General features: G+C 35.3%; 3 protein-coding genes across 6 annotated transcripts; 1 reads left to right on the plus strand and 2 right to left on the minus strand.

The window, feature by feature from the left end:
• Positions 1 to 331: 331 nt before the first annotated feature.
• LOC110824185 (thaumatin-like protein) lies at positions 332 to 1,712 on the plus strand. The gene is made up of 2 exons (XM_022054753.2): positions 332 to 759; positions 862 to 1,712. Exons 1-2 carry the CDS (start codon positions 687 to 689, stop codon positions 1,536 to 1,538), a joined length of 750 nt encoding a protein of 249 aa, XP_021910445.2. The 5' UTR covers positions 332 to 686; the 3' UTR covers positions 1,539 to 1,712.
• Positions 1,713 to 5,299: 3,587 nt separating this feature from the next.
• On the minus strand, positions 5,300 to 13,642 carry LOC110823923 (pumilio homolog 1-like). Its single transcript, XM_088212910.1, has 10 exons — positions 12,702 to 13,642; positions 11,100 to 11,610; positions 10,084 to 11,014; positions 9,851 to 9,992; positions 9,589 to 9,696; positions 8,860 to 9,072; positions 8,656 to 8,766; positions 7,661 to 7,855; positions 6,661 to 6,835; positions 5,300 to 5,754 (listed from the first exon to the last, which is right to left on the minus strand). The coding sequence occupies exons 1-10, from the start codon at positions 13,296 to 13,298 to the stop codon at positions 5,714 to 5,716; spliced, it is 3,024 nt and encodes a 1,007-aa protein (XP_088069036.1). The 5' UTR covers positions 13,299 to 13,642; the 3' UTR covers positions 5,300 to 5,713.
• Positions 13,643 to 21,675: 8,033 nt separating this feature from the next.
• Positions 21,676 to 25,759, minus strand: LOC110819123 (LYR family of Fe/S cluster biogenesis protein). 4 transcript variants are annotated; one of them, XM_088212911.1, is made up of 4 exons: positions 25,606 to 25,737; positions 24,065 to 24,155; positions 23,889 to 23,972; positions 21,676 to 22,349 (listed from the first exon to the last, which is right to left on the minus strand). In XM_088212911.1, the coding sequence occupies exon 4, from the start codon at positions 22,261 to 22,263 to the stop codon at positions 21,961 to 21,963; it is 303 nt and encodes a 100-aa protein (XP_088069037.1). In that variant the 5' UTR covers positions 22,264 to 22,349; positions 23,889 to 23,972; positions 24,065 to 24,155; positions 25,606 to 25,737; the 3' UTR covers positions 21,676 to 21,960. The 4 variants fall into 4 exon arrangements, with proteins under 4 accessions (XP_088069037.1, XP_021903888.1, XP_021903887.1 ...); XM_022048196.2 differs by lacking the exon at positions 23,889 to 23,972; XM_022048195.2 differs by lacking the exons at positions 23,889 to 23,972; positions 24,065 to 24,155 and having other exon boundaries at positions 25,606 to 25,759.
• Between the last annotated feature and the right edge of the window lie 1,910 nt (positions 25,760 to 27,669).

Here is a 27,669-nt window from a genome sequence, read left to right on the forward strand (position 1 = left end):
TTTTGTCAAGATACCCACAAAAAAGTAAGCAATTTTCTGTACAAATTATAGTTTGGTTTGGTGGGAAAAAGCCAAAGAATCTCATGCCAGCTTAATTAGAAAGTGATTGAATGCAAAGTGGGAGCTATGATGGGATCCTGTAGATTATTATTTATTTATACTTAATTAATCTCTTTTTGCTTTGAAAACCGATTTTGGGTAAAAAAAGTTTGTATTATTTATAGCAAAAAAGCACTTTTGCCCATGTCATTGTATCCTCCAATCACCCTTCTAATCCAAATCTCTCGATGAAGATAATGATAATTATATGTAGTTAGGTTTAATTGCAACTCTAATCTCCACTTGGCTGCTCCTCAGTAACCAATCACCTCATGCGTATATCATCATACTTGTTAACATTGATAAAAAGAATTATAATCATAAGATTTTGGGATTATATATATTGAGCACTAAAAAGAAGCATCGAGTAAAATAAATGTATTTGTGGAGAAATGGAGCCAGATCTTTAAAGTTAGTGGGGGGAGGAAACATGCATCCACTCAACTCTCAGTTGGCAAACCGTTCTTCACACGTGCTGCTGTTGTTTCAATTCTCCAAAGCCTTTTCTAATGGCTGAAAAGAAGGAAACTTTGGATTTATAAATAAAACACAGAAGTCACAACTCAAGATTAACTACTAAAATCACAATGGCTTCTTCCTCAAATCTCTTCCTCTTCTTCCTCATCTCCATTGTATCCATCATCTCTCTCTCCTCAGCAGGTACTGAACCATTCTGGTGGGTTAGTCGAGGGGATTAAATTTGATCTTCTCCAATACTCATCAAGGAATAATTGCTAATTAATGTTGTTAAATTCTGTGCAGGTGGAACCCAGCTTATATTAGTGAACAACTGTAAGGAAAGCATATGGCCTGGACTGCTTGGCAATGCCGGCCATCAGACTCCTGCTGAAGGTGGTTTTCTTCTCTGCAGCGGTGAGCAGATAGTCCTGGAGGTTCCTGAGCAATGGTCAGGCAGGATCTGGCCTAGACAAGGCTGCTGTTTCAACGAAAAGACTGGGAAAGGCTCGTGCCAGACAGGAGACTGTGCTGGCCTTTTAAAGTGTCAAGGTACAGGAGGCAAACCGCCAGCAACACTAGTTGAGATGACACTTGGGACATCAAAATCCCCCATTCATTTCTACGATGTCAGCCTGGTTGATGGGTTCAATATCCCCGTGTCTATGGCGCCTGTAGGTGGCGAAGTTGGCTGCGGAGTGGCTGCCTGTGAAGCTGATTTGAATGTTTGCTGCCCGGCTGCTCTGGCAGTGAAAAGAGAAGGGAAAGTTGTCGGGTGTAAAAGTGCTTGTCTGGCTGCTAGAACAGATCGGTATTGTTGCACAGGGGAGTTTGCTAATCCTAAAAGCTGTAAGCCTTCTGTGTTTGCTCGTCTGTTTAAGGCCATATGTCCTAAAGCTTATAGTTATGCTTATGATGATTCTAGTAGCCTCCATACTTGTAGGGCACCCCGCTATGTCATTACATTTTGCCCTCCAACTTAAGGAAATTATATTAATCTCTATAGATTAGCTAGAACATTGATGTTTACTAGATTATATGTTCTTATTCTGTAATGGGTGGGTCAATTGTAAGTTTCCGGATCAATTTCAGTAATATTGTCTGTGAGCAAAGTATGTTGTACTCAGTTAAGCTCTATGTTTGACAATGGTTCATTACTTACAAGGCTCTGCTTAATCAAAGGGTCAATTTTATTTTCAAGGAATGTCAACCAAAATTAAGTTTTAAATTCAAAATTACCTGCAATTACGCCCATATCAATTTGATTTTATATTCAAAAATATAATTCTACCCAAAAGATTAATCCATTTCACTTAGGTTTAAATCTCTTTTAAATAACTTTTCGAATATAAAATTATGAACATGTTGAGTTAATTTGGACAAGTACGCTCTTCAAGTTGCACAGAAACTTAAATCTCAGAACACAAAAAATAATTCGAGAATGGCAAGGATTGATCCAAAGTCTGCTCCTGAAAAATACAGTCAAGAACTCAAACATAGGCCACTAGACCACGAGCTGTCTCCTTTGTCACCAAATGATATCCCAACCATTGATTTCTCCTTGCTTGCGAGAGGAGATGAAGATGAGAGAAGAAAGCCGGATTCTGCCAGGAAGAATTGGGTTTCTTTCAGATATATTTTCTGTATCCTGCCTACTCATGGGACGTATTTGGTTTGCTTAATTCACGTATTGTATTTTTATGCATTTGGATGCTAATCATAAACATGGTCTTAATTGATGACGACAAATCATGGAGTGACAGAAGAAGTAATGCCTAACATGAAAACTGCAGTGGCCTGAAACAGGCCATGAGGATGAACTATTACCCAGCTTGCTCAAGGCCTGATCTTGTTCTTGTGGTTAGCCCACATTCTGATGCAACCACCATAACCTTGCTTCTGCAAGATGATAAGATCGCTGACCTGCAAAATAGGCACCAACAAGGACGGATTCCAGTGAAACCTATCCCTAGAGTCGTTGTTTCAATTACAACCTACTATTGATTACAAAAGAACTTATTGACCAATGAGTTCAACGCAATAAACGTAAATCATTTGTTTCGTTACCCAAAGAATAATACTTTTGGAATCTTACGTAACCACTTGAATCTGGAACCGACATATTGATGAAGCTTGAAACGCCTACGGCCATACAAGTAAAACAAAAGATTCCTCTTTTTAATATACAATATACATAAAAAATTGCGTGATTCTAATTCTTATTCGTTCAATTTGGAATAATTCATTACAACTTATTACTTTCCTTTGGAAAATATATTTTTAAGTACATATTATTCAGGTGTGGAGGACTCGTGTGCATAGAAGCATTGAGCACGGAGCCGTAACAAACGAGAAGAAAGCAAGAATGTCAATAGCAGCATTTATATTTCCAGAAGATGAAGAGGAAATTGCTCCAGTGGAATCAATGGTGGACGTTAAGAATAATCACCCAGACTGTACAAGAAGATAAAGTACGTTGATTACCTTAGATACACTATGCAGAGGAAAATGGCGGGAAAATTTCACACAGAATTTGTGAAAATGATAACCAAGTGAATTTTTAAGATTAGGACATGATCAGTTCAAGTGCTCCCAGGAGAGAATGGAAATCTTCCGACATTTTATGAGAGATCAATCAATTAAGTTTTCTGACTAATTACAGTAAGTTCAAATCAGAACTTTTAGTAACAATTCATGCAGGTGATAAGTACCAGAAGCAGATAAGTCCAGACATTTACAATACAAGTCAAACTCACCAAAGAAGAAAACAACCAGGTATTTGAAACTCAAAGATGTGGGAGCTTATAAGAACGCTTGATCATGTCTGGAAGCCTTCTTTTCTACCACCTTATGAAGGATATGGCTTTTAGAGAGAAATGAAAAACTTCGATATGACTATTTGTTTTTGCTATTATTGTTAAAAGGGAAACCTTCAGATTTCTTTCTTGCTTCTAGGGATCTCAGGCAGAGTGATGGTTTGGATGACGTTGTATCTCGTGACAAATTTGCTTATATTCTTTACTCTAAAGTGGCTTCTCTCCCTATCAACTATCTGGGTATCCACTCGGTGCCAAGATCAAGGATAAAAGCATTTTGGTTGGCGAAACTGCTCCTTGTCTAAGGGTAGAAGACTTACACTACTCATATGGTCTTTTCTAATTTAAGGATTTACTTGCCCCTTTTCCCAATTCCAGCCAATGTTATCAAAAGAGTAATAATTCTCTGAAATGCAGTTCACTCTGGGGGAGATAAAGACGATTTTAAGAAATTTCACCTCATAGCCTGGGGCAAAGTCAGCCCTTTTGGCGAAGGGTGGTTTGGGAATCAAGTCCATTGGAGTCTTCAACAATGCCAGGTCCTTGCAAAATGGAAATGGAGATTCCTTGCAGAAGAGAAAGCTTTTTTCTGGAGCAGGGTTATGGTAGAGAGGTGCGCAGTAAGATACTAGAGACTGCAAAACTAAGCCACATAGAGGTGCATACTGGTGTAACCTGTTGAAGTGGACTAAAGGGAGTGGACGAATTTTTTCAACATCACTTTTGCTGTCGGAAATGGCAAGAAAGTCTTTGGCGAGATCATTAGGTTGATGAGATGCCCCAGAATTATTCCTTATGAAAGAAGGTTTTTTTGTCCTTATATAGTGCACAATGTTACATAAAATTGTTTTGAGTGTAACGCCCATGACCTTTGTGCTTCAGATTTGCCTCGTACGAAAAGAGTTTTTCTCATCCCTAATATGTTGGATTATCCGTAGGATCTCTGTCCTAATATCTTCAGTTGCTAGTTTTAAGGAGGTGATAATTACAAATCATTTCTAGAGGTATACTGTAGCAGAATCTGGTAGAATATCCCTCTCGTCCGTTAACTGAAAGATTGGAGAATTGATGGATGGAGCTGTTTTCTTGCACAGCTTGATGAAAGCTGCCCTTTTCAAAGCTGATTTCCCACTCTAGAAGGTCTTCAAAAATGGAAAGTTATCTTAAGTCCTTCTATAATCATAGGTTAGAGAATAAAATAATGGATAGATTCCCCTGAAAACAAGTGTGAAAAACCAAGGCGCCATGCATAGCTTCCTTTGCTTGAGGGATAACTTGGAGCAAAATCTAAACTTTGGACAATCTTATGAAAAAGAGACAGGACTTCAGCAAATAGAGTTTTCTTTATTTGAAGGTATTCTTCTTTGGTGCTTAGAACTAAAAGATTATGAAGTTCGGGACTAGCAATTCTCAACCTGAAATGAGTGGCCAGTGATTCTCTCAAAAATGACTTGTGGGCATAGGATGACATTGCCATTCATAAGTCCTAGAGAATTTCAGATATTTCTCTTTCGATTTTTCAGTTTACTAAGAGCAAAACAGAAATTTTGAGGACTCCTAGTTCACTTTTCAAGAGACCAGAGATCATTGATTTAGAGTTTAGAATACTCTGTATTATGCTTAAAGGTCAACCCATCTCTAATGAGGTGGATTTGTTATTCTTTTTATTCTTTCCTTTAAGAAGTTTATAATTTTGTATATTATAGTTTCTTGCTCGTACGTAGGTTTACATTCCCCTGGTGCCTTTAGTGTCATCTTTTATCTACCCCAAGAAAAAGAATAATAATCAAAGCAGAACCTACGGTGACATCAGGTACACCTGAGAGCTGATCAGCTCAATCACACATCATGCAAATAAAGCTGCAATAATTTGCGCAAAGTATAACTGAAAAGAAATAATTTCGAACATGAGAAAATTTGGAACGAGATAAGGAAAAAAGATTCTTAAAGCAAATAAACTTAATAAATCCATACATTAGGAAAATTCCAGGTTCCTAAAATACTAAGGCTCTCTCTGCCTGGTAACATTTGTACAGTCACGATTACGGATTCACTACCTCCTCCCTCTTTACATCCTTAAACTTATACAGTAATTTTATCTCCTCCGCGTGGGCATCAGCACATTCAGCAGCTGGGCCTCAGCTTGTCCTGATTCTAAGTGTATCCTCGACAACTAACAATGTACAGTTTTTTAAGTACAACCTCAATATTTATTTGCAGTCAGCTCTTATCTATCCAAATAAATAGACAGAGCTATTAGTAGACATGAAAAGAAAGAAGAAAGAAAGAGGTACTCATACTATCCTCAGTTAGCTGTACAACACCCTCCTTTTCCATGATGTCTAAGCTGCAGGATGTGGAGTCAGAATGCTAATCCTCCTTTCTGTAAAAGATAAAGCACATGGTTACGAAGTTATTTCTGATGTGAAACAAAGACATTATAACAGTATCAGGGAGACATTGAATTTAAGGAGTGGAAGCCCTCGAGCCATATAGAATAGTTAAAGGGTCCAAGGACCTTTTAGAATCAACAGATGCCCTATGTTTAATTCGTGAATGCTATGACCAATTACATACTTTCTGTCCAGATACTTTTAGTTTCAAGAGAAGAAAATCCTAGACAGATATTTGGATGCACAATATCGCAAAAATTGGTTAACTTCTCTGATTCATTAAAAGGTTCTTTTTTTTTTGGCCTATGAGGAGAAAAATTCAACAGTTGAAAGTCCTCAGCTTTCTTTGATTGTGGTTTTAGAGTGTTTTTCAAAAAGTCTAATCTTGCTTTTAGAATGTAAACATTCAGTATACATATACCAATATCGTTTCTTTTTTCTAAATAAATTCCATTTTCAAAATTTTTCAATATTAAAGGAAAAAGTACTGGTTGTTTGAAATACCATGTATTATCTTTCCAAATATCAAATTTATCCTTCACAGAAAGCAAGAAAGATAGTTAATAAATTTTGATCAACTTTCAAACATAATTATCTTTTGGAAAGATCACATGAATTACATGTAAATCAATTTGATATCTTAAAAATAACAAAATTCTTTCCTTATATGCAATTCAATCATATTATGTTCCCTCAACGTTGTTGAAAGCAATATTTTTACCAAATACAAGTATATAACCACATTTTTGACAAACATCTTATGAAAGACCAGCCAAACACTATAATTACACCAGATCGTTTAGTGACTGAACTTTTAACCCTAAATTATGCATCAAATTTATGCAGGATTTTTAGGAAACAATGATTATAAGACTGCCGAAAGAGAATGAACATACCCCCAGCTGCAACAAGTTTCTCTACACGTGCAACTATGTGCTTCCCATAAGTATACTTCTTTAGAGCATTCAAGTGAACCTTTATTCTGTTAAGAATTAGTTCAAGTTGCTGGTCATCACAAGTCTCCAGCACTTTCTGAACAACGTAGTTTGCAAACTGATCTTTCATCATTACCTGAAGGTAAAAGGCAAGAGCACAGATAAAGAGCAGGCAAATGATTCCTTGAAACCAAGAGGTTAAATAAAATCAACAGTTCAAATCAAACACAAAAATTGTGTTGGATTACAGAAACCAATTCACTGTATAACTTGGTTTCAAATACTTAGATCAATGACCATTTGAATCTCAGCTTCTAACCTTGAGCAACATTTGCTAGGAGGTAGCAGGGCATTTTCATCGGTTTCCAATACCAGAAGCCATTAGTAATTTTACTTTGATCCATTTTCATCATACAAAAGAACCTATATGATTTTTTAAGACAGAGAAGCCTATATGACAGGTTAATGAAAGAAGAACAAAGCCTGAGACATAATGGAAAGTGTTTCTAATATACTTATTCTAGTCATATTTTGCGCTGCTGTAACATGATGAATCTGTCACTGAGAGATACTGAGCTGCCAGCAACTACAGTTGGGACCATTCTTGCAATTTTCCTTTCTGAGATAAGCTAAGACATGTAAAGAACTTAGGTCCTGCATCCTACTACTAAACTGTGCACAATGCCAATTTAACTTCATGATTCATGACTCCATTTGAGGACCAAGGACTGTCACCAGAACCTACTCCATCCAACATTTTTAAGGCCAATTATAGTACCTTCAGCTAACTAACTCAAAAAAGATATGTTACAAACGGTTACTTCAAATAAGGAGTTCAAGTAGTAAGACGTAAACATTACCATGCAGTGAATAAAATCAAAATGAGGATCACATGGAAACAAACATGAATATCACAAAACAGTTTATTCAGAAGTAGGGAACACATGGATGACTTGCAAACCTGAAGAGGCTCATTTTCATCAGTAGAACCAAGCATTTCATTCACCAGGGTCTGGCGTTCCAGAGGAGTTCCAAAAGTCAAACACTTTTCAACGACATTGGAGGCAAATTTTTGCTGGCTCATTTGAACTATCTGCCCAGTCAATTTCTTAATGATAGCTGAACGTTCTAGTGGTTTTCCATGCTCCAGCACATGCTGCATGATAAGTAGTAATTAGGCTGCAAATTAGGTTAGAAGAATAACAATAATATGAACAGGGAAAAAAAACTGAAATTGATAATATCTGGAGGTGCAAGCAGTACAAAGCAGGAAAGAGGATTGGAGATATGCTAGACTCTCAATGGCATGAGTCACACTAAAAGGTTTCAGGCAAAGGAATGCACTAGTAATAGATCTCAAATGACATTTACAATCTATCATCAGAACAACTAGATACTCTTGAAGGGTTGGATGACAGGATATAGATGCAAATGCCAGTGCTTGAACAAAAACTTGAAGGTATCAAATTAAAGACAGTGTGCTTCATTTGGAGAAGCAAAGTCTCCAATTTCTGTAACTGGCCAGCTTATGGAAGAGAGCATGTGTCACATACTTCACCCAAAAGCAGAATAGATTCATTCACTTGTCGAAAATATTTGAGTTCACTTGAACTCAAACTCAAAGAGATATCAAAGTAAAGACGGTGTGCTTCGTTTGAGAACAGAGAAGTGTCCAATTTCTGTAATTGGCCAGCTCATGGAAGAGAACTCCTTCACATGCTTCACCAAAAGCAGAATAAATCTGTTCACTTGTCTAAAAGATTTTGGTTCAGAGGAAAAGGCAGAAAAATTGCCCGTTCTTTCTTAACTATGTTCGGGGATACTGCTAATCTTAATAGTCGAAAGGCTTTTTCCAACAAATCTTTCCAATTAAATATTATTTCAAAAGCACCTAATTTAATGTCAGTCCAAAAGGCTAAATGATTGAAAGATGGATCTCAAGACGCTATGACAAACCTGTACAACATAATTTCCATACTGGTCTTGGGCCAACATACAAACAGAATGCAGAATCTCATCCATCATTATAGTCTGGGTTTTTGCATCATGGCAGTGCTCCAGGACACGCTGTCAAAGTGGAATAATTTAGTAATTATTTTATAGATTTGACTGGTCATTGACTCATGGTTACAGAAAACATGCAATAATGAGGAGGCGAACCTGTATGACACGACAGCCGTATGGATGAGTGGAGAGTGTCACAACTTGATCATAGAAAGTCGAAACAACAAACTGGATGGCCTCTTCAGGTATGCATTCAATACACTTTTGGACTACATGATTGCCATTCTGATCGCGTACACAGCGCATGACATGACCATCAAGCTCTTTAACCATTTTAGTCTGCTGGTCCAGTTCAACAACTTCTATAGCCTAAACATTTGGGCAAAGTGTATCAGACATGTATATAATGAATGACCTGACTTCATTCCCCAACCCACCCAACCCCTTCTCTCCGTCCTTTTCCTTTTCTTCGAGAAAAAAAGCAAATTTCAAGTATAAAATATGTTAACATTGAAGACTTCATAAGGTGGAAAATCTAGAACAGAATCTTTACGAGAAAAGTGACTAGGCAGCATTGAATCCCACACATATGATTCCAAATAAAAGACATTCGTGAACACCAGCTTTTAGGTGGTTTTCCAAAAACTTATACAGGAATATTAGATAACCTGACAGGCCAAGTTTGCTGATTAAGATGTTAGAAAACCTTTTAATATGTCTTAAAAATACCATAGTTGCTAATGCTTCCACAAGGTCATTGAGCCATTTCTCAAAAAATAAAATCATAGACTACAGATCTTTGAAGGACATCAATTCAAGCAAAACATGCACCTATTTGGACAGAACTTGAATGCCAAAGAAGTTGGACAAACTAAATAAACACACCTTCTGGATCACCCGACAGCCATACATTTGAAGGCTAAGGGTCAACACATGCCCTGTTAGCTGGTCGGCCAATTCTCTGATCTGTGATGCAGTTCCATGCTCAAAAAACTGAGAAAATATGGAAAATGTTATCATGAAGAACTACTTTCCTTAACATTTCCGGTACAATAACACTTGCTACATTACCAAATAGGAAAAGGAGAAACATAAATTACAAAAGCAGATAATAGGTCATTTGGGTATTTTTAAAAGAAAGCAATACCTTTTGAATCACATAATTACCAAATACATCAGTCATTAGTGAGAGGGCTTCGGGCATAATTTCACGGAAAACCATGTTTTTCTCTTCTGCAGTAGCAGTCTCAAGCTTCTGCTGAATGAAACGACTCCCATACTGATCAGCACTGTTAACACAAATAACCAAATGAAGGAATCAAACATTTAGAAGCACATAAAATCAAATTTTAAAAATAATAATGAGTTAGCTGTTTATACCTAAACTCAACAACATGACCCGCAATTTCAGAGAGTTCAAAGCATCTAGTTTTATTACTTTTAAATTCATCCAGTAACGAGGATGGGAAACTTTCATCCAAGTTACCACCAGTTTCAGAATGCCAAGGCCCCATTATACCACCAGACAGGTTCCTCATCCCAGATGAAAAACGCATGTTCCTCTCGCCATGACTGACTGGACTTCCAGATCCCATAAGAGAGTTAGAAAGAAGTGGATTTGCCAATGAATTTCCAGGATATGACATCCCAAGACCAAATGGTGGATTCCCGTAGTAGTTATGATTCATGCTCCCAGATCTACCAAGGTAAGGAAGACCATACTGTGATTTTTGAGGTGATAGCAACGACCCTACATACGCTTTTTGGAGCAAATCCATGTATGGATTACCAAGATAATCCCTATCCACTGCATTTTCGTTGAGAAGTGCAACCTGTGCAGCAGCTAGTTCATTCGATCTCAAATACTGAAGATACAATGGGTCAACTAGAGGCACCTGAAGAGCATTTCCTGCACTCTGATTCCCCAACCTGCTAAAATTCTGTAATTCTGCAGCTGCAGCCATTAGATTAGGGCCACTTGGTCCTAATCCCAATGACCCCCCTAAGGCTCTCGATTCAACAGAAGTCCCTCCCATTGCAGATACTGCAGCAACACTCTCAAACAAAGCGGGTAAATTACCGTTTCCAAGCTGGCTCCCTATCATGGGAGGGGACGAAGGATTAATGGCAAACCCACCCAGGCCATAATTTGAAAATGCCGAATTCATGTTGTCCACATTCTGAAGGTGAGAAGGTGAACCTCCAGCATCATTAAAAGCAGATCTCGAGGATCCTTTGAAGTATGAGTTAGCTGACGACAAGGAAGGTTTATTAAGTTCAACTTGTCCAGCCGCAAGTCCACTGTTTTGACCTGTAATTGAACAAGATTTTCAGAAAACTGGATAGTATAGTAAAAAGGAATATCCCAGATAGAGACCTTTAAGAATAAGTTTAACCTTGCAAATTGAAGAGGTTATGGAGATCATCAATTTCGTGCTGGGTTGGTGCCCGTGGATGGTTGTCCTCATCAACAATACCATCCTTTGTCAGATTCAAGCCAGAAAACGTAGCTGCCAACTCCTCTGACTCACTTAAACTTGATGTGACACCATTGAATGAGCTTGAACCAGTTACACGTCTTTTATCCACAGAGCTGACCCTACCTCCTCCAACAGAAGGAATGCGGGGACTAGGAGCCCTTGCTACAAGTTGAGGATCAGGTGTGGCATTTCTTGACAAGGAGGCACCTAAAGCAGATGCATAAGTATGAGAAGCAGAGGACCCAACATTTTGAACTGCAGCCATGCCCTGTTTATTTGAAACAGATCTTAGAGCATCAATTGATGCCAAATCACGGTGGAGATGAGCAAACTGGGACTCAGAAGTTTCAACATCATCATCAAATGCATTGCGACTGGCAGGACGAGAGGGATGCCTTGAGAGAGCAGTAGTTTGTTTCATGTCATCCTGCAATGTAAATGAGTCCATCAAGCACGAGATAGAGAGATAGAGAGAGAGAGAGAGAGAGAGAGAGAGTTTACATCATTTGATGAATTAAAGCTTAAAAGAAATTGAATATATGCCAGAAAATTGACCACAAAGACAAGCATAAAATAGAACTACCAACTTAATATTATTCTTTAAGGCTCATTCTTTTGACAGAATGGTGAAATAGTGACTATAAATATCCTAAACATGTGAAAACATGCAAATAGAAAACACAGTGGAAATTATCTGCTGCAATCAAGTTTTGTTTTGCATCAATCGACTCGCCTGTTAACAACTTGTACACTGTAAACTGACATATCTACAGCGAGGCGCAAATACGAACATGACTCTCATAAGCAACGGCAAAACAAGTAGTGAGATTTCTCAAATGTATCAAATAAGCTCACTCACATTGCACATAATCTCTAATCAATCAAACAAGGATTTCCAAAAACATCACAGTAAAGATCTAATCAGCACCACTTCACATTCACAAGAAAAAATGGAAAAAGCCAAATGAATAAATGACATTAAGCTGTCTGCCTTTTTAAGAAAAGAACAACCATAACCTTAAAGGAAACTCATAAACCGACAAAACACACTCGGGGAAGCAGCCAGCAGAACAGTAACCTACCTCACAAAAGGGAAGCAATCTATGAACATATTTAAAGTAGATGAAAAGGCTTCACTAACAGACCAGAAGTAACAATTAAGATCTTCAGAATATATGGAAGTTAACCGACATAAAGAATGAACTAATAGGAAAATACCTAAAAGAACAAAAGAAAGAACAAAATATTGCACTATATCCTGATGCAATAAGCATATAGAAATTCACCAGATCACGAACACACAATCCATCAACCCTATTATACCAGGCAGACAGTATTGAACCACACTATTATATATGTTAAAAACCATACAAACTCAACAACTAATCCACGTAAAATAAGCAGATTTTTAGCTCCTCCACAACATTAACAGTTACTGCGACAAACCCAGAAACAAAACGCCCAAAGTACAAAAGAGAAAAAAATCAAGAACAGCAATCAAAATCAACCGATTGTCACCTGAATCATCTCTGCAATGCTCCTCTGCCTGTTACCCAATCCTCCTAACCCTTGTAACCCAATCAAACCTTCTCCTCCCCATTCACCACCACCATCATCCTTCCCTCCACCAAACCCTGGCTGCACAGCAAAAAGCGAGCGATTCCCACTCCCATTCTCCTTCCTCCTATCCCCAATCCCCCCGACAGCCACCGGATTCCCTCCCTGCAACCTCTGTGCAGACCTCCAGTCCTCCTTGGACAAAAAAGGAGGCGGCAACCTCGGATTCAAGTTCCCATTAGAGTAGTAATAGTTCACGTATGCAGGATCAGCCCTGAGCTCCTCTTCACTGGCAAGAACACCTTGGTTATTCCCAGTGTTTTTCGTACCCAGCAAGGCTGAGTCATTGAACAAGCCACCTATTGAGTTTAGCGAACCCTCCACGGTGGGCGGTGCAGACCCACTTCTACAGATACTAAGCTCCTTCTCTAGATCAGCAGCAGCTTGCGCTTCTTGTTGCCGCTTTTGCTCTCTCATAAGCTTGCTTAAATCCTCATTAAAGTCTGGGTTTTGAAGCATCGACATCATCTTTGAAGAAGAACATGAACCTGCGATCATCACACGTGTGCAATGCAAATGAAGGAAAAAAAAAGGATGAAACTTTCAGCCAAAATCAGCTTAAAAATGGATCAGAACGATGTGGGATTGAGTCAAACGCCTAAACTATTACTTCCTCGATTGAAAATAAGAACCCACACCCTCAAAATTGAGACACAGACCCGGTAGAGAAAAATATCAGTTTTTAACGTTGTAAAGTATAGATTTTTGTACTTGTAAGTGCAGAATTTACAGGGAACAATGGAGAAATTTTGAGATCAGAGTGAGAGTGAAAGGAGTAGTAGACGATCAGTGATGGAGGCTCTGGCCATTCTTAGAGGGGGGAGGGGGGGGGGACTTGCAAAGTGAAGAAGAGAGTTGGGAGTGATAAGCCCGTGCGTGGAAAAATATAAGCCGTTAGATTATTAAGATTGACGGCAGATACGTATCCCTGGGGGAGGAGATACGTTTCTTTCAAGTCGCAAGAAGGGTGTTTAGGGTTTTATTTAGGTGATTAAATAGTGGATTTTCTGTTATTATTTTCCATTTTTGTTAATTACTTTCCGAAAGTTAAAATTATTTACTTTTTGACCTGCGATTAGTAAGTTGTGTGTGGTATGTGTAGCACCCGGAAAGGAGGAGGAAAAAAAAAAAAAAAAAAAAAAGGAGGGGCCACGTCAGCAGGCCCGGTCAGCAGTCCCGGCCAACCGGGGCCTGCCACGTGGCAAGATCGTGTCACTCCAAAAGGAGCCACGTTGGCGATCCGCGTGGGTGCGATCGGACGGCCCAGATCAATCGCGCGATCGGACGGCCCAGATTCAAACGCACGGACGGCCCAGATTCAATCAAAAACGAACGGCCCAGATTAAAATGAAATGAACGGCTGTGATCAAAAGGCAAGGGGTTATAAATAGAACCCCCACACCAGACCACAAACCCTAGCCGCCAGCCGCTCGCCGGAGAAGACGAACCAGAGGCCGACCGCCGCCACCCGCCGCCACTCGCCGCCGCACCGGGGAAATTTCCGACCGCCGATCGAGGTAAATTTCATACCCCCGACTCGTTTTTCCCCATTGATTCCTCCTATGGCCAAATCGAAGCCGAAATCCCGGCCAAACGGCCGGAATACGCGGCCGAAGCCCAGCGGCGCCGCCGCGCCCCCTCTCGGTTTTTGCCTCCGACGAGGCCCTTCCCGGCCTCCGTTCGATGCAATTTTTATATCACCGTGATCACCATTCTTTTCTCTACAGGTTGACCGAAGCTAAATCACCAAAACACGAACCTCGCCGGAGGGTCGCCGTACCCGAGAGCGCCGCCGCCGGTAAGCTCCGCTTTTCCGTGATTTTTTGGCCCCCCGAGGGCCCTATGGTTGTTTTCTGACAAGGACCGATGCGAGTGTGGCCGAATTCGGCCGAAAACAGCCAACCCGAGGCGACTCGCCGTCGCCGGAGCACGGCGGAGTCGCCGTGCCGGAGTTGCGATTTGGGCCGAAAGAGGCCCTGGGCCTAATTTGGATTTTTTTTGGAACACGTGCAGGTACTGTTAGCGTGTTTCAGTTCCCCGGGAAAAATTCAGGGAAAATTAGGGACAGCCTGCAGGCGCACTGTGAATCGTATTCGGATCCCGAAAACAAGTAAGGACCCCTCACCCTATTTCCTATCACGGTATTAAAGTTCAAAATGATAAAACGGCATTTCTTGAATTAACGCATGTGTGAAATTGCTTAAGGTTGCTAATGGAGCCCGAGTCTAGTGTGATTGATGATTTACTGTTATTTGGCCTGTTTTACACTGTTTTACAGCTTTAAATGCATTATGGGGTTTGATGTGTTCATTTTATAGTTTCGAATGCATATATTACTGTTTTATTAATTATGGGTTGAATGACTGGGATATTGATGCTATATATTGTCTGTTCGGCATGAATTACGACTTGCTTGTTTAAATGTGAATTGATGATGCTTATTGAGGAAAAGGGAAATGAAACATTGTGTAGACTGATAATTGTATGATGGGGTCAGCCTGACTAGATATCCTGAGAGATGGTGGACGGACCGGGTCCGTAGGGAACCCTACCGGGATTGTGGTCTCACATGCCGGACGGGGTATGGAGATCTTATGGTTTTGGCGCCCATACCGGACGGGGTATGGGGACGGCCCGTTTCACCCTCATACCGGACGGGGTATTGAGGTTTATGGTTTTGGCGCCCATACCGGACGGGGTATGGGGACGGCCCTGGAAACTGATTATGAATGTTAAAGATTAACGGGTAGCGGAACCCCTATGGACCCCCACGGATACTAGTAGGCTGGTAAATGAGAAAAGAGATATGTTGTACAATGATTGAATTACAAGAGGCGTGATAAGTGTTATGTTTTACAGCTTAGATTATTCAATGATTATGATGATGTTACTGTTTTTCTCATATTGTTTTCATAAATTCCACCAAGGTAAGTGGATGGTAAAGATTTTCATGTTAATAAACGAGTTTGTTGTAAATTATGCTCCATTGGTCTTTTTGTGGTTTTCTACCCACCTTTATCTCCGTGACGGTGAGATATCGTGATGTTCTTACTGGGCTAGTGTAGCTCACTCCTTAATTAACCATTTCAGATCAGGAAGACATGGTTCCCGAGCCCGTTCCGCAGGAGGACGACGAAGGGGATGCCTAGAGACTCTGTAGTCATACGCATAGTTTATTTTCGAGTTTTCTTTCTTAGTTAGTTTAACCTTTTATATTTTAAGTACGTTTTTTTTGGTTTTTCGTGTAAGGGATGTTAACTGAAATTTTGATCTCGCTTCCGCATTCGATATATTTAAATACTCATTTCTTTTTTTTAATATTTTCCGGGGCTGTTACAGTATGAGATACCAAATTATATCATCTAATTTTTGTTATATGATTTTTCTACGATACTTAATTTAAATAGTGTGAGGATTTCTTTTTTTATTATTATTATTATTAAAAATTAATTTAATTTACAATTTTTTTATATAATTCTTTTATGCTTTTAAATTAAAAGAAATGTCAAATTTCACCTAACAAATTTTTTATAGCACAAATAACAATGTATATATTCACTTCACATATTTCTCTACACCACTTATTTTACATGCACGTAGGAAATTAACAAAAACTTTTATGCATGTATATATAATTAAAAATCTTTCACGTTAAAAATTTAATTGATAGTACGGTGAAAATTAACTAATTTTAAATTAAATATTTTATAATATCAAAAAAATAAATTATTAATACATTTTATTTTTTTATTATACTTAAATATATTAAGTTAATTAAAGACGAGTTTATAATAATTTTTATATATTCAGTCTTACATATTTAACCTTAAGTTTATTTAATATTAAATCATGATAATTTATACTTTATGGACATTCAATATGTATGCAAACATATAAAAAAACAAAAATATAATACATTGTAAAGAATAATAAAAGTTTAATTCATATATAGAATACAAATATATTAACTCATTGTGTAATTTATTTAAAAAACTATGAAGTCATCATTGAATTAATTTAAATTATATTGAGATATACAAAAAAAATATATATATATATATCAATTCAAAAAGTAGTAAGATAAAATTTTATACTTTTTTATCATTTGATTTTGATTTTTGCTTGTAACATTTCAAAAATAAACTTTCAAGTAAACATATTAAGTAAATTATTTAAGAGAAAAATTAATTTTATTCCATTTATTTGGAGTAAATACATATTTCAAATAATTATATAAAAAAATAATAACTTAATATATATGTATGTTAATAAAATTAAATGAATACAGAGGAAGAGAGAGAGAGCCATAAGGTTAATGTGTATATTATAAGGTTATTGAGACAATTATTATGTTTGTTACATTATATGGCGTCATCACTCAAACAGAATCATTTCCACCCTCATTCTCCAGCGCGTGTACAGTGATACGATCGTGGATCGCGTTGAGAAATTGGGTCCCATGCTTTAACGCTTTTTTGACCCGGCGCGTGATATTTATTTTATTTTTATTAAAGAAAGCTGATCCTTGAAATGTCCATAACGAAAGAAAATTGTCATCGGCTTGTGTACGGATAAAACAATTTTAAATATATATATAAATATATTTTATAAATTTATATAAATCAACGATTTCATATAATTATAATTAAATCTATAATTAAATTATTACATAAAATAAATTATTATAAATAAAATATTCAAAAAATAAGAATAGTATAACTCTAACAATAACTGCGTTAATACAAAAGATGCAAGCGTTATTCATAATGATTGGGGATAAAACATTAGTAGTTGGCGTTTTTAAGTCTGCCGTCAAATATCAATGCTCAACTCTATAGAGTCGGTGGAAACTATCAAGCTGGAGTAAGGTAGGGTTATAGAAAATTTACGTTATAGAGTTAAAATGTGTAAAGATAAAAAAAAAAAAAAAAAAAAACACCAACAGTGATACTGAGAGATGAAAGTTAGAAAAACTAATGAGATTAATATTATATTAATATATAGATACTACTTTAAATAATTTATCCACAAAATAATTTAAATATATTAACTGAAACTTTATACATTTAATAATAACGAAATCCATGAGCATAATATTATTTATTTTTATTTGATTTAATTTTATATGAATTAGTGGTTAATGAAAAAATGTCACATATCAAGACTGTTTATACGTGATAATAATATTAAAATTAATAAATATAATAAATTAATTCAAATATTTTTAAAAATTTATAAAAATTAATTTAACTTAAAATTAAAAGCAGATACTAAATCGAATAAATATAAATAGCACATGAACTGAAAACAATGTATTTTAGTCTCTTTTTTTTCCTAGCACAACAATCTTTATATAAAAAATACATCTAAGAAGACATTATGATATATTTAAATTCGCACAAACTATATTTTTATTTAATTTATAAATTTTATATGATTGAATATATAAAAGTTAATAATACTTATACATTTAATGTACAAACGGATAATCTCAAATTATATTTTAAATTCTATAACTGTTACTTTGTATCGGAAGAAAACAATTAAGGAATTACAAATATATAATTTGAATTGTAAATGAAATTAACTTATAAATTATAATATTATTTTTGTTTAAGCTTTTAGTTAATTTATATTTTACTTTTAATCATATTTTATAGAGTTATAATATAAATTAAGCTCACTTAACACTATATACACAAAATTTCTCCATTTTTTTTTTGAATAATAAATAAAAATCCAATAAGTCAACATGTTGGGGTGTAAAATTTCAAGCATAAGCAATGACTTACAATGACAAGCTCATGACTATGAACATTGATAAGAGATTCCAATGCCAACCCATTTTGACTTTTTTTGTAGAATTGTTAGTGTTTTGATTTAAGAGATCACGAGGATGGTCTTGTGACACTGAGTTGAAAATGTAAATTTGATTTTCTATGTTTTTGTTTAAATTAGATATTTTATTTTTAACACACACTTAACATAATAATAATAATAATTTATATTATATTATATCGAAAAAATTATAAAATAATTTGATTACTAGTAAATTTAAATTATAAAATGTATTTTAAATTTTTTATTTATTAAATCTGACCTTATGACATTTTTTTTTTAATAAATCAAAAAGGACATCACGGATTATACCCTCGTACATACGTATGGTAACCTATTTAGCTACAAAATTATTCTTGTAAAGAGACCATTTTACACATGTCAGAATAATCACTAACTCGAGCCTTAAAACAAGAATGCACTAAAATGCTAAAGGGTGAGCTTGTATGGATTGGCTCAGCCATAATATAGAATAGTTATACAATGTGATTTTTTAGCTTTATACAAAGAACCCATAAGTAATATTATTGAATGTTCCATATTAGCTTTCATGTATTCAGTCATTAAATTTTTTTATGATTACTTCGTATTCGTACGATATACTTAAAAAGACAAAATACTACCTAAAAATATGATTAATCTAAATCGTTAAAATATTAACGTAAGTGCGAACTCTCATATTTTTCATTTACTAAAAATTATCTCCCTATTTTTTTTTATTATGCATAACTATTAAATATTATGGAAGAATTATTTTTTGATAAAGTTTGCCAGTGCCTGCAGCAAATACTCAAGCAACCTGCCGACCTATTATATTTAATATTTATTTGAACGAGAAAATTAAAAAAATAAAAAAAAAATTGAATAGTATTTCACTAAATTTTATCATATTTCATTATTATTTAATTTATCTTCCGATATTATTTATTATTATCAACTTTAACATCGTAACAATTGATATAATAATAACCGATAATTGAGATATGATAAATGATATCCACAAGAGTAATTAAACACGATCGATTGAAAAGAATAAACAGCTAAAATTTACGTAGTAGTGAAAGAAGTACCCGAAATTCTATGTTCATTAATCTTTTACTTTGAGAATCAAATGATCATCATTTCTTTCTCTTTCGTTCCTTCCTTTTCTCTACTCCCAAACAAACCCTTAAAAAAAGACATAAAACTATTGCAAATCTCAAGTAAAACTCCCTGTATTCGCTGTTTAATCAACAACTAAACTTAAGATAGAAACCCAGTTAGAGAACTAACCGAGAGAGCCAGAGGGTAAACGTTAGCGCAACTATCAAAATCAATGAACGGATGGGAGCAATAACAGGAAAGTGGGCCTCTTACTTTCTCCTGTCTACAAATCACTGTTTCTATACAACAAGTCCACAAAACCATGTTTATCTTTATCCACTTTTTCTTATAAAATGTCAGCTTTGCTTACATCTTCATGTTTTAGAAGCAGGCATATGATAAAAGATTATTCTCTATGCACGTGAGACTGTTTGGTTTCAAATAATAATATAATCAAGAACTCTACATTGGCAAAACCACATTTTGCTTTTGCAGTAATTTCTTAACATCTTATAGTAATTCAATAACTTTTTCTTATAGCAATCACTTAAGACTTCATAGTTATTTGACTACTATATGATTCTTCTAAGTGAGAAATTATTATGAAATGTATAACAATTACTGAAACGCATGATGCTTTGAAACCCCATAGTGACAACTTACAAGTTCTAGCTCATGAAGACGACGTCATCTGCACCTTTCAGTTAAACTACACTGAAAATCAAGAACGGGTCAGAGAAAAAAGTAACATCTGTGTTCTTCTGGAATAACTGGGAGGAGAAAATTTGTGGTAGTATGTATAATCCTCAAGATATTCTCTTATTTTCATACCGAAAAATCAGTTAACAAATCCCTTAATCAGTATTCCAAAGTGTAAGGAGATAAATCATTTATAAAGTACGGGGTTAGAATATAAAAAGAGATTGTATGTGCTAGCTAGCCTAACAGTTATTATATGATTTGAACAAAATGTTATACGGTTGAATATCACTCACTCCTGTATTGGAAAGATTTAAAAGGAGTTGCATCCTATTGTATAAAATACTTACCTCCTAGGATAGCTTCTCAGTAATTTTCTATTTTGAAATAATATTCCAAAGATGCCTCTGAGGCACCATATAATTTCTTCTACCTCCTATGTAAAAGAATATGAAGACATATAAAAGATTATGCTTGCAGAGTCTCTGCCTATAATAATCTAGGTATGCAACTTATGCAATTTACTTCTCTATCTTCTTTTCTCTAAGGAGAAAACAAATGTCCCAGAATAATAAATACTTATTCAAAAAACCAAATAATTATCTGTGCACATACAGCAGAGCATAACAGGAAATAATTCCTGGTTCAAAACTTTAGCTAACATATCATCCGCTAGAAAAATACTCTCGCTGCTGGTCATACGATGATTACTACTGCAACATTACTACTACAATGCTGAGGATCACTATCAGCACATTCTCCAAAAGGGAAGACAAAAGCACAACATGAAAAGAGAACATAACAAGACAGGGACTCATGTGCAGACTGTATGTGTTCTTTACAATAGAGTAAATGAAGATACCCTATTAAGATATTCATTTCCCAAAACGAGTTTTTGGTGGCAAACACCTTGTGTGAAAATATTATTGTTAAAAACTAACGAAAGGATTCTTTTACAAACATCACCCACAGATCAACTTTCAATCTGCATCTGCCTCTCTTTAGGGTAACCTCTTAACTAGTACAATCAATGCAGTTAATGCCGTATCTTTTATAATCAAGAATTTCATCAATTTATGCAACTAATTCATTCCATCATATAACTGATAATCAGCATATACAAAAGGATCAGCCCAGAACTGTCTGTTTGTTTCAGTGGTTCGATGGTTTCCATCAAGTTTTATCCACTCTCAACTCTAGCTCCACTTCTTAGGTTGAGATAGGAGCATTATAATCCGTTCTCTTCTACTCTTAATTTTACTGTTCCAAGATCAGACTTAATTTTAATCAAGAAATACAGATGAACAGTTCTGTGTTTTCCAATATCAATACACTCTAGAGGTCATTGCCTCAACCAGTATTCTAGCATTCATTATCCTTTGAAGAGGACAATCAACTGACAAATTGCAAGATTTAGAGGTTCCAATATCAATTTAACTCTAGTACCAGAAAAACAGATGAATGATCCCATATCCTTCAATGACTTCTTCAGAAAATGGATCAGATAAAATTCAATTTAGAAATTAATAAAAAATGTTCACTAGGTTCCTTGGTTAGGATCTTTAGGTTGAGACAAACCGACATTCAATGATGACAATCTGATAGTATCAGGGCTTTTAAGCTGATCCAGCTGTTTCTTACCTCGGCGTAGTAAGTACTCAATGTAGAGAAAATTTTTTCGATCCACTTGTTTGGAATTGCGGCGGAACTCAGCTGATACAATTGATTCAATGTGTTGCCTATCTTCAGCAGATTTGGAACGTGCAGCTCTCAAAAATTCCCTATACAGACTAAGAACTTGCCTTTGCATCCCTGAAAGCCTTGGGCCATTGGAAGCCCCCATTGCATCTTTCAAAAGGTTACAAAGCAATGATACGCGTTCTGCAGATCAGGTGCCGGCCACAAGAAATTCTTTTACAAGCCACCCTACTGCAGTGCAGACAACAGGAAGTCAAGGAAAAAGACGTAAGTTTCAAGAGAGGGTGCAAATGAAAAAACGAAAATTTATTCTTTGGAACTAATCAACAAAATTTAAGAATTTATTTGGAAATTTAAACTTTGTTCAATTAGAAAGTGGTAAAAATTTCATTAGAAGATGATAAATCTGTGTTTCAATGAATTTCACGTGGAACTTCAAAATATATCCAGAATTTTATCAATTTTGATTGAATTGAGAATTCCCTGTTTCAGGTCGACATGTTTCAATTCCAAATGGATTCCACAAAATAATTTGTCCCAAACACGGCCTTAAACAACATGAACAGAATTTTTAAAAAAAAGCAAAATGACTTTCATCAACAAAAGAAAGAAGAAAAAAAAAGAAAAACTAAATAAACAAAGAAATCTACAATGCAAATTTAGGAGGAAGTACGAGGGTAATGAATTTTCACCCAAAAAGAGCAAAGAGGAGTGCAGAATGTTTGCAAAAATAGAGTGCTGAATGAACACACTAACTATGATAACCAAGCTTAACCATATTAATGATACCAGTAACACCAGGCTGCACAACTAAAGACAAAAAACATGGGACAGTCACAAACTCATTTATGTCATTCTAAATCTGATGACTCAGACAAATGCTTTCTGCTGACAATATTGAGATTTCTAACTTAACTACTTGAGCCATCCTATCGATCATTGACACACTACTTGAAATTCAGAAACACTTCCTAGGCTTGAGATAGAGATCGATAACATATTTTTCAGTCACAAATGCTCGATGATAAAACCAGCAAAGAAATATGACAAGAAAGTTTATGCACAACAAACTGATGGGGGCCTGAGATAGACAATAACATATCCAGCTTCGAAAATATACAAAAGAAATATTTTAATGAACGAATGCATTACATAATATATAGTAGCAGAAAGCTAGAAGTTTTTTTGGAAGTAGCAGAAAGTTAAAAGTTAAAAGGACCAATTTAGCTGGTTCATAATTTCATTCGGACACCAAGAAACTGTTTACTCAAACAGGCAAACATCGAATCAAAATAGTTGATACAGGCACCATAATCTGTTTTGCTTTGATAAATAATCCAAAAATTGGAAGCAACTTTACAAAGGAAACACATAAACCATGTTCCCAAAGGAGAAGAATGTCAAAACCCTATGAAACTGAGAAAGTTATGACAATAACTTCTGCAATAAGATTAAGCATCAAGAATAAGAGAAGAAGATAGCTAGAACAGAATCATATCTTCCCCTCAATCTTCTACATTTCACCAATTTGTATGCCCCTTATGCTAGTTTAGCCTGCAGAGTTTGGTTTATTAATAAATGAAAAAAAAAAGAATTAAATTGTCAAAAAAAAAAAGAAAAGAAAGCACAGAATTTGAAGCTGTACTTTGCCCATTCTAAAATAGTTACTGGTCCATTATGCACGGTTTCCAAATACAACCGGTATTGCAATACTATCTTTAACTTTGGCATCGCAACCAAACGTGATTCAATGATGCATTTCAACCATACCTAAAACAGACCAAAATCCTTCCAAAAGTTTCAGTGCTTCTATCTCAAACATTTAAAAACCACAAGGCCTGGAACATGCCTTATCTGCAGAAGGACGTCTCAAACAATTCATGTGAACAAAATCATACTCAGGAAATTATAAGAACCATGTTCAGAATTCACAATACATTCACTACCTCCGGCTGCTATAGAGATGGGATACATGGAACTAGCAGAGATGCAAGTAAAAGGCACTGCAAGCATGCCTCAATGGATCTACACAAGTTGCTGAAAAAAGGAAATCTAGCACCTTTAGTGGCAGTTCCTTGAACAGATGGTCAGGTAACAAAAATAGAATGGTAATATCATAAAGATTGAAGACAGAAGAGAAAGGGATAATAGCAGAGAGAGACACGACAGAGAGAATTCAGAAAGAGAGAGATTTAACACAGAGAAAATAGCAGAAAGAGCTCTGATTCCATTGATTAATGCCATTACAAGATGGTTCGTTCCTCTTTGATAGCCCTAGTCTTTAACTAAGCTAATTAACTATCCAACTAACTGTTTCCATATATAAATACTCTTCCTTAAATGTAACCTTGTCCTCATGGCAGATAATGAATCAAAATGGTCTTATTAGTCTAATTATAAGTTTCTATCCCAACTAGCATCTGATTTTTTATTTTCTGTTATGTTGTACTCATCAAAACCTGGATCTGTATAGCTTGCTAGATGATTTATTTAGATAAAGTTTGTATATAACTAGACATCCTTATAAGGATTCCAATCAAGCTGTACTAGTGAGAAAAATCTTGATTGAAATTGCTTGCTTGAAGCCTTCACCAACCCTGAATTTCTTGAGCCTCTGCCAGTATTTGTAATCAGACTATTTGCAGATTAATAAGGGGGTCAAGATTTGGTCCAATATCCAATTTGAGTACCCTCTTTATATCAACAGCTTCTTGCACACTCCCAACGATCTTGATCATCATTGGCCCCAAGCTGGTGGCAGTCACTTACTCCAAAGGCGCTGATGGATTTTCTTAAGGTACATGTGATTTTGACAGATTTTCTTGCAAATATTTATATCTTTCATTTGAGTTGTTCCCTAAATATCCTTCCTGTGGTAACAGGCTCGTACTGGGGGTTCTGAAAACATCTGCTTCAGTTAACTCATTCCTTGCTCCCATTTTTTCGCTGAATTACTAACTTGTTTTCAGAAACCACCATTCTATCAAAAGGCCCGCTATGGTACCAATGATGCAGGAAGTTCGAAAACAGAAGAGAAAAGGGAAATAGCAGACGGAGAGATTCCAGAAAGAGAGAGAAAAGAAGCAGATAAAGGAGATTACAGAGAGAATTCTGACTTATATATTAATGCAGATATTTCTTCGCTCTTTTATAGCCCTAGTCTGTAACTAAGCCAACAAAATGTTTCCCACATATCAATCAATTACTAAACTGGTTCAATCTCGACTCAAATTATTTAAAAACTACAGGAGAAATACAGACAGAGACCAAGATAACAGCGTTTAACGTACTCGAGCAGAGAAATTTTGGCAAAAAACAGAGGAACAGGTGACATTCATCAAATTGGCAACCAAACATCGTCATCCTTAATATACACACGAATGTAACTACGCCGTAAACATTATTGAGATCATAAGATCACTGAAATTAGACTCGTCGAATGCAAAGACGGAAGCAAATCTGTGAAATGTTCTTGATAGTCACTTACCCCGTTAATAGTATTGCTTCTCTTTAATTTCTTCAGTTTCCTGGTTAATTACGTTATGACATTCTGGGCAACTTCACATTGAATCTAATTAATGACGATAACCTTTTCGCTCTCTACACGGAAGAACAAAATGACTCATCTTGGGCCTCACATGACATATATAAATGATATTGAGTCCTGCCATTAATGGGTCTGTTTTAGAAATTGATTCAGAGACCCATCTGGTTTTTACATCTTCTTGGGCTCCATTTTTGTAAGGATTTTTTTTTTTAAAAAACCCTTTTTTTTTTTTTTAATCGTACTTTGAAGATTGCAACTATAAAATTATGAAACAAGATATTTAATATCAGTATGTAAAAGCTGTCTCCACAACTCAAAATTTAGCTAAAGTTATTTAATTTCTTAAAATAAAAATATATATATTCATTAATAAATTAATATATATTAATATAATATGACATAAATAATTTTTAATTATTCAACTAAATAACAATTGATTAAAATTACTAATCTTTTTAGAATCAATAATGAGTTCATTAACCGAAAACTTGACTAGAGTTACTAATCTTGTTAGTCAATCATAAATGAATTTTTTTTTCAATCATAAACACGTTGAATAATTAAAGCGATATGATATATTAAACTTAAATATCGTTCGTCCAACTTCTTAAGTCTGAAGCATTAATTTTTTTAAAAAAATTAATTTTATGAGATCAAATATGAAATTTTTACAATCTGAATGTGTGTCAAAAGAAATTATTGAATTTTTTTAAATATATTTATGTTATAATTTAAAAAAATAATTAATCATTTTTCATCCATATTACATATGTCAATCATGCGCAGATTAATTAGTTATCAAATCAATTTCTATATTTCTTTTTTTTAACTCTAATATCACTAATAACATATATTGTTTTTGGATTCTATTATTATTAATGAATCTTTTCTATCTACTCGAGACCACGAATGATAAAGAAATCGGTTACATGACCCATTCAATGACGTTTGTTTTGTGCGTGTATAAATAGAATCATTATAAATCTTTTCAATTCGAGTAATTCATACTACACCAATGCAAACGAAAGCTCTAACGACTAGTTACTCAATTATTATAAGTGAGCAATTAATGCACGAACGAGATCTATAGTGTTTGTTGAGAATTAAAGAAAAAAAAAAGTGAAGTTTGTAGATAGAAACCTAAAGGAACTGATGGATCCAGCCAATCCTCTTATTAGATATTGTTTGTGATGCAATGACATTGTTATCCTCTAAATTCAAACTGCATTGACATAAAACGTAACACCTTTTATGTAGACACCGACATCAATTGTGGATCAAGTAGGAGGAAGGGCATACACAACAGATTGACCAAGATTTATGGGGTAAAATAACTAATAGCGAACCTCATGCAAAACCAAAACCTTACAATTGATTATTTCTCAAAACTAAAAGCTTTGTTCAATAAATTGATGACCTATGAATCAATATCGAATTAAACTTGTGGAAGATTAAAAACTATTGTTGAGTATCAACAAAAAGATTATGTAATGAAGTTTTTTATAAGTCTAAACAAGTTATATAAAGCCATTAAAATTTAAATGCTATTGATAATTTTTTTTAAATATGAATAAGATATATTTAATTATTCAATAAGACAGAAAAATTTCATTAGACATTGTAATAAATAGAGTTCGACATTCTGTATTAGGATAACAAACAAAACTAGCGATAACATCAATATAAATTGTGAAAAATACTATTGTTCTTATTGCAAAATGATAAGACATTCTTTATAGTGATATTTTAAGACAAACCCTAATAAGCCTCTATGCCCCAATTGCAATATGCTTGGGTATAGTGTGAAGGATTGTTACAAGTTTCGAGTGTACTCGAAATGACAGAAGCCTCATAGAAAATTAAATAATAAAACATCAATCAAATATCTTCTCTTAGACCATCTGGACAAACCAGCATAAACAAATAACATGTTTCAACACGATCAATACACTCATCTCATGGCATTGCTTTAGCATAACCAACCGTCGATCCTCATGATACAAT

Source organism: Carica papaya, chromosome 2 (genome assembly GCF_054855325.1).
Source record: "Carica papaya isolate Zhongbai chromosome 2, ASM5485532v1, whole genome shotgun sequence".
NCBI lineage: Eukaryota > Viridiplantae > Streptophyta > Magnoliopsida > Brassicales > Caricaceae > Carica > Carica papaya.

Coding starts and splice junctions, on each gene's coding strand:
- LOC110824185 (XM_022054753.2), top strand. CDS start 687: ATGGCTTCTTCCTCAAATCTCTTCCTCTTCTTCCTCATCTCCATTGTA. Junction 760..861: donor CATCTCTCTCTCCTCAGCAG/GTACTGAACCAT, acceptor AATTCTGTGCAG/GTGGAACCCAGCTTATATTA.
- LOC110819123 (XM_022048195.2), bottom strand. CDS start 22,263: ATGGGGGCTTCCAATGGCCCAAGGCTTTCAGGGATGCAAAGGCAAGTT.
- LOC110823923 (XM_088212910.1), bottom strand. CDS start 13,298: ATGATCGCAGGTTCATGTTCTTCTTCAAAGATGATGTCGATGCTTCAA. Junction 11,015..11,099: donor TAACCTCTTCAATTTGCAAG/GTTAAACTTATT, acceptor GTTCAATTACAG/GTCAAAACAGTGGACTTGCG. Junction 8,767..8,859: donor ACGGCTGTCGTGTCATACAG/GTTCGCCTCCTC, acceptor CCACTTTGACAG/CGTGTCCTGGAGCACTGCCA.